At 40.7% G+C, this 12,605-nt stretch overlaps 1 protein-coding gene across 1 annotated transcript in view; it reads right to left on the bottom strand.

Moving 5' to 3' along the window:
• LOC110537751 (gamma-aminobutyric acid receptor subunit beta-2) overlaps positions 1–8,506 on the bottom strand; it is a 79,173-nt gene extending 70,667 nt beyond the window's left edge. The window contains exons 1-3 of the mRNA XM_036937769.1: positions 8,142–8,506; positions 7,914–8,005; positions 7,162–7,229 (exon numbers count right to left, since the gene is read on the bottom strand). Coding sequence (XP_036793664.1) covers positions 7,162–7,229; positions 7,914–8,005; positions 8,142–8,224 — 243 coding nt within the window. The 5' untranslated portion in view covers positions 8,225–8,506. The remainder of the gene's footprint in view (positions 1–7,161; positions 7,230–7,913; positions 8,006–8,141) is intronic.
• Positions 8,507–12,605: the final 4,099 nt, after the last annotated feature.

Below are 12,605 nucleotides of genomic sequence, written 5' to 3' on the forward strand. Positions count from 1 at the left end.
CTCAATGTTAGGAAGGTGTTCCTAATGTTTTGTACACTCAGTGTATCCAATAATAATACACTTCACTAGAATTAATTAGGTAAAGCGCAGAGGGTAATCTTCAACATTGTCATACCGAACATGCAAGAGCCTCACCGTAAAAAAAAAGGTAATATACCAATATGTGGAGGGTAATATAACCACAGAGATTATTACGTAAGAGACCCATAATTGACTCTCCCCTGAGTTTCACATACTGAGGAAGTCAGCAAATTGGTTTCAATTTCACTTTTCAATTAATGTATGAGTCCAGTGTCTTTTCGACACAATCAGCAAAATAGTTTTCTCTGAGTCAAACACAGCGTGTGCGGAACAGAAGTTCCCCTGAGAACCATGTCTGGAATACACAGAGGCAGTGGGCCATTCTTGTTCTATCATCACCAAGGCTCCTGAGAATACACACTCCAGAGAGTATTGACATCAAGCCCACTGTAGTTTGTTGATCACAACATCACCAGAAAACAACAGTGCCTAGAGCAGCCACAGACCTTGGAGAGCGAGATGTAAGCGCGTGAAATGATCTAAAACGTTTGTTGTCTCCACGCCAGTCATGTCCATCAGCCACACATCCAAAAAGGCAAGGAACCAATCCTCACCATTACCATCACCACCGCCATCATCACCTCTATTAGATGTCCTTCACATTTGCATTGATAGTCAACTCATTATTAGCATACATATAAACAATCTAATTGATATTCTACTTTCTTAGTAAATGTAATATTAAGGCGTATGACTGGATATACGATTGATCCCAAACTCTACAGGGACGTACATAACGAATGATGTAGAATGCAGTGTGCGTTGCTGTTGATCTCTGGTGTCTACCCACACTCTCATGTGAATTCCCTCCGCATATACTTGTCCCTGAATGATGCATGAACCGAGCATATGCAATGTATACAAAGCCAGTGGGTCTGCCTGTGTCTGTACTCTGTTTGTTGATGGGCCCAGAGCAGTTAGTTCCCATGGCTGTCAGTTGGAACAGGCAGGTTAAATAGGTCAAAGGGACCCAAGAGACCATTACAGGGCAACTGAACTGAAAATGAAACAATTTGCCATGTAACAGGCCACATGGCAAAGCCTGACTAATGAAAAAAAAAAAAAACATTTTTCCAGGAAATGTAATTCATGGCAGTTTCGGTTTTTGCATGTTGCTGTATAAAGGATTACTTAGTATTATTACAACTTTCAACAGCCGTAGGAGAAAAATGTATGTCATGTCTCAGGCAAGGTTACCTGCTAATCACGTGAATAATGTTAATGGAATAGATTAAGGGGATAGAAGCCAAATCTATTTGGCCTTCCTGTGAAACTGCTCTTCCACTTAGTTGTTCATTTCTAAAAGACACTGCTTGACAAACAATTAGCGTTACACTAGCCTGTGAAGATCGGCATTTGCTCGCTTAGTCACGTCAATGAGACAGGATTTGAGAGGATGGCTTCGTGAGATTGTACACGCGTGTCACATTTCCAGGGCACAGACTCGCCCAGCCAGGATGGATGATCAAGCATCAACATGCATGGCATCTATTATTTCATTGTATCTCAAATCTATTAAAATGACAAGACTGGTTTCCCCGTCATACATAGCACTTTACAACAGCATCTAGTTTCAGCTGTCTTCTACATCCCTTAGGGAGATAACATATATTGCATTTTGTCCAGTACTTAGCGCAGTCATTTCTCAGGGGAAAATTTCACACACATTACTGTGCTAAGCTAGCTAATATATGCTAACTAACCTTAGGGGGATATTAACTCTGCATTCTTAAAGGTTAGGCATTGACTCAGAATGGTTGGAACCAGAGACAACATGCAACCTTTAGAAGGAGAGGCAGACGCTTACAGTCATCCACCATCCCCTTCCACAATGCCCTAGCAAAACCAACAGTGCTCACTATTGTCCCTAGAGGCCCATTTCCACGTCACCTCCCGATGTCCCCAGACATGGATGGACGTTGAATACTGACTAGTCCTGTGCCAGTGGTTGATGGTGCTGGTCAAAGTTAAATGGAATTGGGGGTGTGGTACAGTATATTGTATATCTTAACTGTATGCCCACATTCAGATATAGATATCTCTGTTCAATATCACTTACCCTTCCATTTCATGACCAGTTGTCTGGGACAGGGATGTTGTCTCGATGTGCCAAATAGTAGGCAGGTTCTCTGCATTTGAGGCTACTAAGCCCATTAAACTGGCCCACGAGGTTATTGATATGTTTAGCAAGCTCAGACTCCGGGTCATCAGGTAAGACCTTGTGTGTCTCTGCTACTCTGCCAGAGCCTCTCTTTCGGACAGGTACATGTTCATTTTCTTCTTTGTCAATGTACCGCTTCAGTGTCATTCAGTCCATGTCTTCATCCATTACTGCTGCTCAAATGGACTTCTTCCCTTCTCTCACTTCCTTGGCTACTCTCTCAAGAACCTGTTTTAAGTGTGTATACACGGGGCACAATACTATCTGCTCTGTAACGATAAAAATGCACTTGAGTTCATATGCATGACACATTGCTAAAATACTATGCGTATTAGACATAAAACTGAGAAAACGTATTCATTATTTGTACGGGGTATGGTGGACATTGGCTCAACATACCCCATGGCCATAACCTCAACTTACCCCAAGACAAACATTTTGACTACATTAGCCCACAGAGCTAGAAATATGCACTTTCATACTAGGTTTAGGACATCATACTGTAGCTTATATTGTACATAACTGATGTACAAAACAATCTTATAACGATCTACTTTGGTTTAGATACAAGCATCATGAAACCTAGGGGACACTGGGGTAAATTAAGCCATTTTCTATATTCGGCATCACCCCATCAAGGGAAATATAGTATTGTTTCTAAGAAATATATCTACATATACACTGAGTGTATAAAACATTAAGAACACCGGCTCTTTTCATGACATAGACTGACCAGGTGAATCCAGGTGAAAGCTCTGATCCCATATGTATATAAATTGTTAAATCCAGTTCAATCAGTGTAGATGAAGGGGAGGAGACAGGTTAAAGAAGGATTTTTAAGCCTCGAGACAATTGAGACATTGTGTATGTGTGCCATTCAGATTGTGAATGGATTTAAGTGCCTATGAACGAGGTATGGTAGTAGGTGCCAGGCACACCAGTTTCAGTGTGTCAAGAACTGCAATGCAGCTGGGTTTTTCACACTCAACAGTTTCCCGTGTGTATCAAGAATGATACACCATCCAAAGGACCTTCAACCACCTTGACACAACTGTGGGAAGCATTGGAGTCAACATGGGCCAGCATCCCTGTGGAACGCGTCCATGTCCCGATGAATTGAGGCTGTTCTGAGAGCAAAAGGGGATGCAACTCAATATTAGGAAGGCCTTCCTAATGTTTTGTACACTCAGTGTATTTCAGGATGTTGTGTATCCCTGGAAATAATCAGTTACAGTTTTGAAAACATAGCTTGTCCAAAGAAATGAACATCACAGTTTTGAATACATAGCTTGTCAAGGGACAAAGTGGTCTCTTGGCACAACTTAGCCAGGGTATGGGGTAAATAGAGCCAATGGGACAGGGTAAGTTGAGGCGCCTCCAAATTTCTGTACTGAATGAAATATTACCCCTATCTTTTAAAAAACATGTCTATCTTGATTTCCCAAACACAATTCAAAACAATCACAATCACTTTTTCTATTTGAATCATTTTAAGCATAGTTTAACACATGCTTAACACCTAACAAATGCTTTGTAACAATTTGTAATTTTTTAAACATAGGCCAGGCCCTGGTGTTACCTCATATCCCAGCGATAAGGCCTTGCATTACACCTGGGTAGAAAACACCTCAATTTGCTCAACTTGCTATTGGCTCAACAATTGGCTCAACTTTACCCATGGCCAATGGCTCGATTTATCCTAAGACAAACATTTTGACTATATTAGCCCACACAGCTACAAGGATGCACTATCATGCTAGATTTAGGACCTCATATTGAAAATTATAAAGAACCCAACTGATGTATGGAACAATCTGTAAATTACCTACTTTGGTTTAGATACCAGAATCATATAACCTCTAACACAATATATTCATTTGATTTGGTTTCTTCCTTTACCGACTGCACAAAATGATGACCTCTTCCTAAATACTTGGTGACATGATTCATGTTTTGTATGGTTGCTTAGAAACAATGGGTGGCTCAATTAACCCTTTGGTTCAACTTAACCCACTCTCCCCTTTCAGCTTCATGTGTCATCTCAGGGACAGTCAATATTTTAAACTTATTGCAATAAATGTGTCCAACTGCCAACATAAACACGCCTTGGGTAAATTTTGCTCCACGTTGTATCTCTCAATCACTTAATCATACAGTATAGTAATCCTTTGATACAGGACAGTCTGTTCTTCACAGTTTTCTACAGATATGCCTGTGATATCTTGATCTCCACAGCTGCCATGAATCAACTGTGCTGAGTTTCAAAATGGAGGGCTCTGCATTCTGAGCACCTTCTCCAGCAATCAATAAGCTCCTCTTGACCTTTGTCTACATCAATAATGGTATTTCTGATTTTTGGAATAGGAGAAGAAGTTTGTCTCATCCTCAACACAGAGTATTTCTTTCCCTGAGGACTCTGTTGGCATAGTCTTTTACAATAAAAATGGCTCATTCAACAGTAATATTACTCAACTAGGAAAGAAAGAAAGAAAGAAAGAAAGAAAGAAAGAAAGAAAGAAAGAAAGAAAGAAAGAAAGAAAGAAAGAAAGAAAGAAAGAAAGAAAGAAAGAAAGAAAGAAAGAAAGAAAAAGCGAGAAATAGAGAAAGAACCTAGTTTAAATGTAGGAAAACACTGCAGTAGATTCTTCCATGAAAAAAGATTAACTAGCTGCATGGAGTTAAAGTTGCTCTATTTCATTTGTATTATGTGTGTGTCTATCTCTGAATCATATGAACCCCAAGCAACATTAGGTGCATGACCTTCCCTCCAACCTAACGGACACTGCCTCTCCAAATAGCAGGTTGTTAATGTTAGGACACTTTCTCGCGCGCTGGGCCTGACGCCAAGGATTTACTTCGCCCAGCCTCACATCTAACCTTTTCTCTCCTCCCAGGGCTCTGGATGGAAGAACATCCAGGAGCAGAAGACCTTTTCGGGGAATGTGCATTCAAACACAGGCCTATTAAATACCTGGCACGCTGGATCAACATACGTTACGTGACTCAGTAACCACGGCGAATTCAAACCAGAGGACAGACGGCACCTGGGGCCTTTGTTCCACAGACCAAGCACATCACCACGGAGCTCCCTTCCCTGGCTCTAATGAGTTAACATTGTCCGAGGCAGGTAGAGTAGCTGCTAAAGACATGGTGCTGCTGGAGTACAGTGGAGGAGGGTGGGAGAGGATGAGTTGTCGGTAGACTTTAAAAAACGTCACCCTCACTCAGCCTCTTGTTAAAAGGGGTCCATTAGGAAACACTACTGTCCCATCCCCTCCTTCCAGTCCACTATGTGGGCTTCTCTGGGGAAGTAGTGAGGCTTATGCATTCAACCAACTATGTGGCCTGAATCTAAACAGAAGAAGAAACGTGAAGCGCAACGTGCTAATAGTCGCTGAGCATATTTGTTGAAAGCATTAAAGGTCAAATCAATATCTAAAACAATAACCCAGGTGGAGATTAAACATGCAGACGCATAACAAAGGCCAACGTCTTGTTATCACATAGGGGTCGTCCACATTGCCACAGGCAGTAGCCTTCAGTTCATGGTGCGTTGGCCACTCGCTTTGTGGCGACACAGTGAAAAGCACTGTTTAATCTGGATGAAGGCATGCAGGAGTCAGAGCCAGACAAATCGAAATGTGGAGGGCACTAGACCAGTGATCCATGTGTTTACTGTCTCTGGCTTTCCTTCTGACATCATGCAAATGCATGCTAATATGGATGACAGGGGCAACGTCCACGAGTAACATCTTGTAAATCATACATCTTGTTTTATACAATAAACCCAACTGGAATTACAGTTGGTGTGGGGGATGACTATGATGACAACAGTTTAAACTAAAGCCTATGGGTATTTGTGCCGAAAAACAGTCAATTGTGTGTTCTTAACCTCGTATCACGATGAGTCCCATTACCACTGGAAAACATCATTTCAACAACCAGTAGAGTTGAAACGTACCTGAGCAAAGCTAGACCTTTGTGTGTGTCTGCTATTTCATCACAAATGCAGTCGTTGTACGCGAACTCAGCAGTAATCTAAATACATGCATTTATAATATTATTTATATTTATTATAATAATAGCAGTTTCAGTGTCATGTAAAAAAAAAAAGGCCTTTATTGGTCTATTGGTTTCTCGTAACACGTGTCAAATCTGAGAAATGATATTGATATGACTGGAAGCATAACCACGGATTTTTTATCCAAAAGATACCCAAAGGTTTGGTGGAGGGACCTTTCCTCTCAGTCAAAGCCTGGAAAACCTGTCACCCTTTACATTGATGTGCAGTTCTGACTAAGTAGCACTAGGGGATGCTCTTGCATGAAGCAAAACTTCTCTCCAGCAGTATGCACTTCGTAAATTCCTTGAAAGATTAGTATTTCCAGGCTACCACTACATGTAAACACATTACAAAGACTCAAACCACCTTGTTCACTCTTCTCAAACACAGGTAAGTGACATGTCAACCAACCCCTTGTGTTCATCCCATAAGGCAGGAGCTTCCATAATCAACTGACATAAATTGAAATTCAGGTTACATCCTGAAACATGTTTTTAGGAAACATTCACATTTGTGAAACTCTGTTATGGGTGGATTAGCAACAACATTGTAGGCCTATAGGTGTGAATTTAAAAACGTCAATAGTCATAGTAAAATGGGTTGTTGCCATTGAGATGACTTCTGAAGGTTTTTGGATTGTTCCTACCCTATTATGCAAGCAATCACCGTAGGTGCATTGACAATATCCAGCAGATCAATACAGCTGTGAGAAGACGAAATATTTTTGATAGCATCGGTTAGACTGGTAGCCTATTCCTTGCAGTGCGCTGGGGGGTTTCCTTTGGGAAAGACCGTGCGTGGAATATCAGAGCAATACCCACAAATCATTAGGAGAGGGTGATAATCGAGTACTTACCATATTGACTTCCGATACCATGTCTATGCTGGCTATGTCTATATTCATCCCCACTCCCACAGGGGGACCTGCAACAAATCAACAAAATGGACCGTAATGTTAACCATTTCATTATTTTTTTTATACCATAAACCACAAATGTGTGATAACACTTTGAATTATAGCAACTGCGTGCCATCAACACACGAGAGCAATCATTCATTGACTTGCTGTCAGCCAGATAACACCAAACACTATGGGCATTAAAAAAAAACAGGTGCGCACGGTGCCTTTGATGTCCATCGCAAAACACCGTGCATGGTGTTTATTTCGTCTAAGTGCTTCCGAGGAAATTGAAAGTGTGTACCTATGTCGACCGCTTTTACACCTGAATAGAGAGATGAGCGCGTTCGTAAGGTAGCCTCGGCAAGACACAAATCGCCGACATAACACTGGGTTGGGGAATTGAAAATCACGTTTCATGACACTACAGTCAAAATGTGTATCGTCGATTGAGCCTACAATGTAAAATACCCTTCTGGTATTGTGTTATAAAGTGTTCCTAATCCGTGTCGTTTAGCACATGTGGAACGAGGTGGCCAAATGTATCTATCTATAGGCTACCTGGACAACCGGTGGGTAAACTATGTGCGTTTAACTTTTATAAAATGAGAAGGGATTTGCGCGATCCACCCAATTAGAGCAACAACTGGGTGTTATAGGGCTGACAACAGAAACGTCAATTAGAGTTTGTATTAAATTATTTCAATTACCTCCGAAATCCGGCCTCAAGCGAATGTCATATCCTTTCAACAGTCTATCCACAGTTTCTTTTACGATTGACATATTGCTAGGGTCATTGACACTAGAGAAAGAGAAGGAATACATTATTATATTTACAGGCTTCTGAAGGCATTATTTAACTGTTTTCTACAGTTTTTCTACAGTACAGTGTAAAGCACAGCCATACAAAGTGAAGAGCATCTAAACTGACCACTTACCTTTGCGCACAGACCACGGCCACTATTACAGGAAAGGTCCAAACCCCAAAGCAGCTCATTTTTCTTATTTTCAACACCGCCATAGTTTTGATATGATTTTGGATTTCAGTGAAGACAGACGAGATCCAACTTATTCTGGCCAGTGCAGTAATTCCAGTGTGGGACGCATGCGCATTTCTTACCACAACATCAAGAAGCAGTGGCTGCTGATGCTGGTGGTAGAGCAATTTCCCTGCCAGAGAAAATGTTTTAATGGGCAAGCGAAGCCTACAAGTTAGTTAGAGGCAAACGGATGGATCTCACTCGCCCTTCATGATTTTCTAAAACGTGTGAAACAAACGTAATATAGATAACACTTTACGTTCTTATTTTCCGTTCATATCGATGTTTTATCCCACTTAGAAGGAATGTTTAAATACTACAACAATAGCAATTAGGATGAGGTGTTGCATCGGCTACTTTATCTAACATCAATGTATGCTTCAACAGATTTGTGGTTGTTGCATGCTTCGACAGAACATTGGGAGGGACAACTATTTAACAGTGTGTGTGAGTGTGTGTACATAATATGCGCGCACTCTGAGCTGTAGCTACACACGTTCTCTTATCTTTCACGTTTTCTCTCTTTCACGGGCGAGAGAAGCACTTACAGCTCAGAGTGCGCGTGATCCAGGATGTTTTGAGGCGCAGAATGATGAGCAGTAATAGGTAATAATCGGATTATTTGTTAGTGGTGTGTTTAGAGGGGCAGGGCAGCGACGGAACATATGATTCGTTCCTTTGGAATTGATCAATATTCAGAATATGTAGGCCTAGATTGAAATCATTCGAACACAACATGTATAGGCTATATAAACCTATAATGTCAGAGCATTCGTGAAATAGTCAACGCCAGTTTGGACTGGGCTGGGCTGGATGTGCTCGCTCGCTTGCGCTCTCTCTCTCTTTCAAGGTGGGATGCTCCTCAAAGTTTTTATGACATGACTCAACTTCCCAATCAATTTCACCCATTGCACCTCTCCTACGGGTTCGGGTTTTTGACGCAAACTTGCAAAGGCGTGTTCAAATTGGTTTCATTACCACTCGCTGTTGCTCTTGCGTCAATAATGCGCCTCGAGGCCGATAGAATACATGAACAATAGAAAGTATGCTATACATTTCAAATCAAGCGCTACCCACTCCTGAAACTGACATATGCCACTTTGTAAAAGTGGACAAGCGTTGGTGGAATACAAATGCAATGGCGCACCGCACTGGGCAGAGAGCGCACGAGACCCCTGGACAATAGTCACAATTAATCAACATCCCTCTCATCTGTCATTCCTTAACAACCCACAATTAAGATGTGTATCATTGAGCTACTAGCTGCCACATGTGTAGACAGACCTACATCAACATGATATTAGTGGACATTATTGGACAATTGAATGTTGAAGTCCCCTCTTGGGGTATATTTTGTTTCATATCGGTTTACTTGTAGCCTGGTTACTTGATTTGCTATGCATGAGATTATGTTTTTGGAAAGTAGCTGAATAACCCAGCTATTCTGAGATTGTAATTAGACCATGTAGAGAGAGAGAAACCTCAGTTAGACAAATAACCATTAGAACATCTGTCATTAAAACCATAGTGGACAAACTTGTAAATAAACAACAAGGTCAAATTCAAAAGCTTTATTGTCCATTTGCTAAAAACTGACATGTGTATTTGGCTTCCATCGTGGTTTACATCAGATACATAAAAACACACCATGCACAATACAATAAAAATGGTTTGTTAAATTGTCACTAGTTCATTCATTCACTCACCTGTCGTTTGTTATCCATCATGAATGCACATAAACCCCTGTCTCAGCCACTACCCCTTCTAATAATTGTTCATTTGCTCTACACTTCTTAATAACATCTCAAGTATTCAACACTTGATCATGTTGCTTTCAGAGAGTTTATTTTCACATGTTTCCTCTCCAAGGTCACACAGACTTCCTCTCAGCACTAAAACTGAAGAGCATAGGTTTACAAGTGACTGATAGGCTACTGACTCTTCGTAATCAAACACTAGTCATATTTTCTCCCTCATGTCCAGTCAAACTGCATCACACCATGTATTGGAATACAGCGTTTTTGGATGTGTTTAAGTACAGGGTTTGTTTGCTGGCATGAAGGGTATTGATGGAGAGAGACGCCAGTCTAGTCTGTTTGTGCAGAGAGCCTGTGGACACAGATAGCACACCACAGCGTATCATCTGCCACGACTTTGGGTCGCACTGTTACCACAAGCAAGGAAAAAGAGGAAGAAAGTAAACATTAGCAGTCCTCCCACAATGGTACACACTCTGTGATGTGCTATGTTTGCCGGTTAAACTAATACACTGGAAAGGTCAAAGCTCAAATACTGAATACTGAAATGCTGTACATTAGTCGTAAAAATAATGTACAGACACATTCCCGGACTCATTTCAAAATGATAAATACTAAAGTTACATGATGTTTGAGTTCTTCTTTTTACTTGAGTGTTGACAAGTATTGCAATCTCCTTACTGAAGTCAATGTTATTTTTGTTGTCTCTGGTGTCTGATTTAATATTACGTTTCAGATGAAAGGAAACGTATACCGATGTAGGATCTTCATTTGAGACAGTTTTTGGCTACCGTACAGCTGTAAAATAAGCCTGCAGCAACAGGAAATTAGAATTATTGTGTGGATTATAATTATTATTAATGGACATTTTTATAGGTGTTGATGCATTTTTCGTAAAGGAAAATCACATTTAAAATGTCTAAGTGTAAATTACAAATTTCAGAAGCCTTTTTAAATCTCTAAATACGCCACAAGTTTTCCATTTCCTGCAACAGGGCGATCAAATTATGATTGCACATCTGCATGATAGAGAAATAGCTTGGGCAGGACACTGAGTGCATCCCTCAGTGTACTCAAAGCAAAATTACACGCACGTACACACATGCACTACATACGCAGGCACACATAACACACACACATAGTGTCCACGCACACACACAGTGTTGCCTCTATACCTAGCCTGTGTTGCCTCTATACCTAGCCTGTGTTGCCTCCATACCTAGCCTGTGTTGCCTCTATACCTAGCCTGTGTTGCCTCTATACCTAGCCTGTGTTGCCTCTATACCTAGCCTGTGTTGCCTCTATACCTAGCCTGTGTTGCCTCTATACCTAGCCTGTGTTGCCTCTATACCTAGCCTGTGTTGCCTCTATACCTAGCCTGTGTTGCCTCTATACCTAGCCTGTGTTGCCTCTATACCTAGCCTGTGTTGCCTCTATACCTAGCCTGTGTTGCCTCTATACCTAGCCTGTGTTGCCTCTATACCTAGCCTGTGTTGCCTCTATACCTAGCCTGTGTTGCCTAACTACAACAATATTATTTCTTAGGAACTGCTATATAATTACTGTTTATCAGTATAGGTTGTTACACAATGGAACATGGACTGTGTGTTTACAGATCCACTTGCTGAAGTTAATTCCATGTGTTGTATATTGAATCAAATGTTATGTAAGTATGTTGCTGTTGGAAAGGATACACTTGTAATTATGATGTACCTACTCCTGAACAAAGCAACATATTGTAAATTGGAGCACGATAGGTTTAATCTTTTTAATTATTAGCTAGCTATGAAATTACAATAGCATTCTTTGCAGACTATTCATTCTAACCAGGGGTGTATTCACGCACGAACGCACGCATGCACACACACACACAGTAGCCTACGTAAAGTGTAATACATGAAAACAACATCATCACATGATTATTGAAAGCAGTATCCATATGTGTGGACAGACTGGATTATTTTTGATAAACCTAATGTGGGGAGTTTGCACCTGGTCACAGATCTGTGTATAGACCCCCTGTGGACGTCTGACATGGCCAGGTACCAAAGTGAGATGGCGACGTGGCAGGATGCCGGGGTGGCACATTGAAGCTGTATGGGACTCATATCTTTTGAGGCATAGTTTTTCAAAACCCATCTTTTGGATTATAATTTTGATGTTTGGTGTATATACCTGTAGTACGTACAGTGTGTCATGTATCAAAATTGCAATCACATTTGGTTTTTGTGTATTTAACATGCAGTGAAATGATGACTGCACTTACAGTGTTTGAGTAGCCCTTTCTTGCAGTCAATGACCAAAAGCACCCCATTTGGCCTCTTGGGTGGAATGTTATTCATATTTTTCTGAATTTCCAAATTAATATATATATATTTATTTATTTTTGATAATCGGGTGTTTCTATGTCAAACACTTTTTGTTATATTTCAGTCTTCTGTGGTGTGTATATAAAGTGTAATATTGGGAGGCAATCTCAAAATGGAATACATTTTAACTCTCTATATCTGACATGGGACAGGTGTTTTATTTTTTGTTGTTGTTCACGACCATGTGTGTGAGGTATATACTTTTCTTTCAAATTATATCAGTTAAGACTACCAAG

The sequence above is a fragment of the Oncorhynchus mykiss genome, chromosome 12, assembly GCF_013265735.2.
Source record: "Oncorhynchus mykiss isolate Arlee chromosome 12, USDA_OmykA_1.1, whole genome shotgun sequence".
NCBI lineage: Eukaryota > Metazoa > Chordata > Actinopteri > Salmoniformes > Salmonidae > Oncorhynchus > Oncorhynchus mykiss.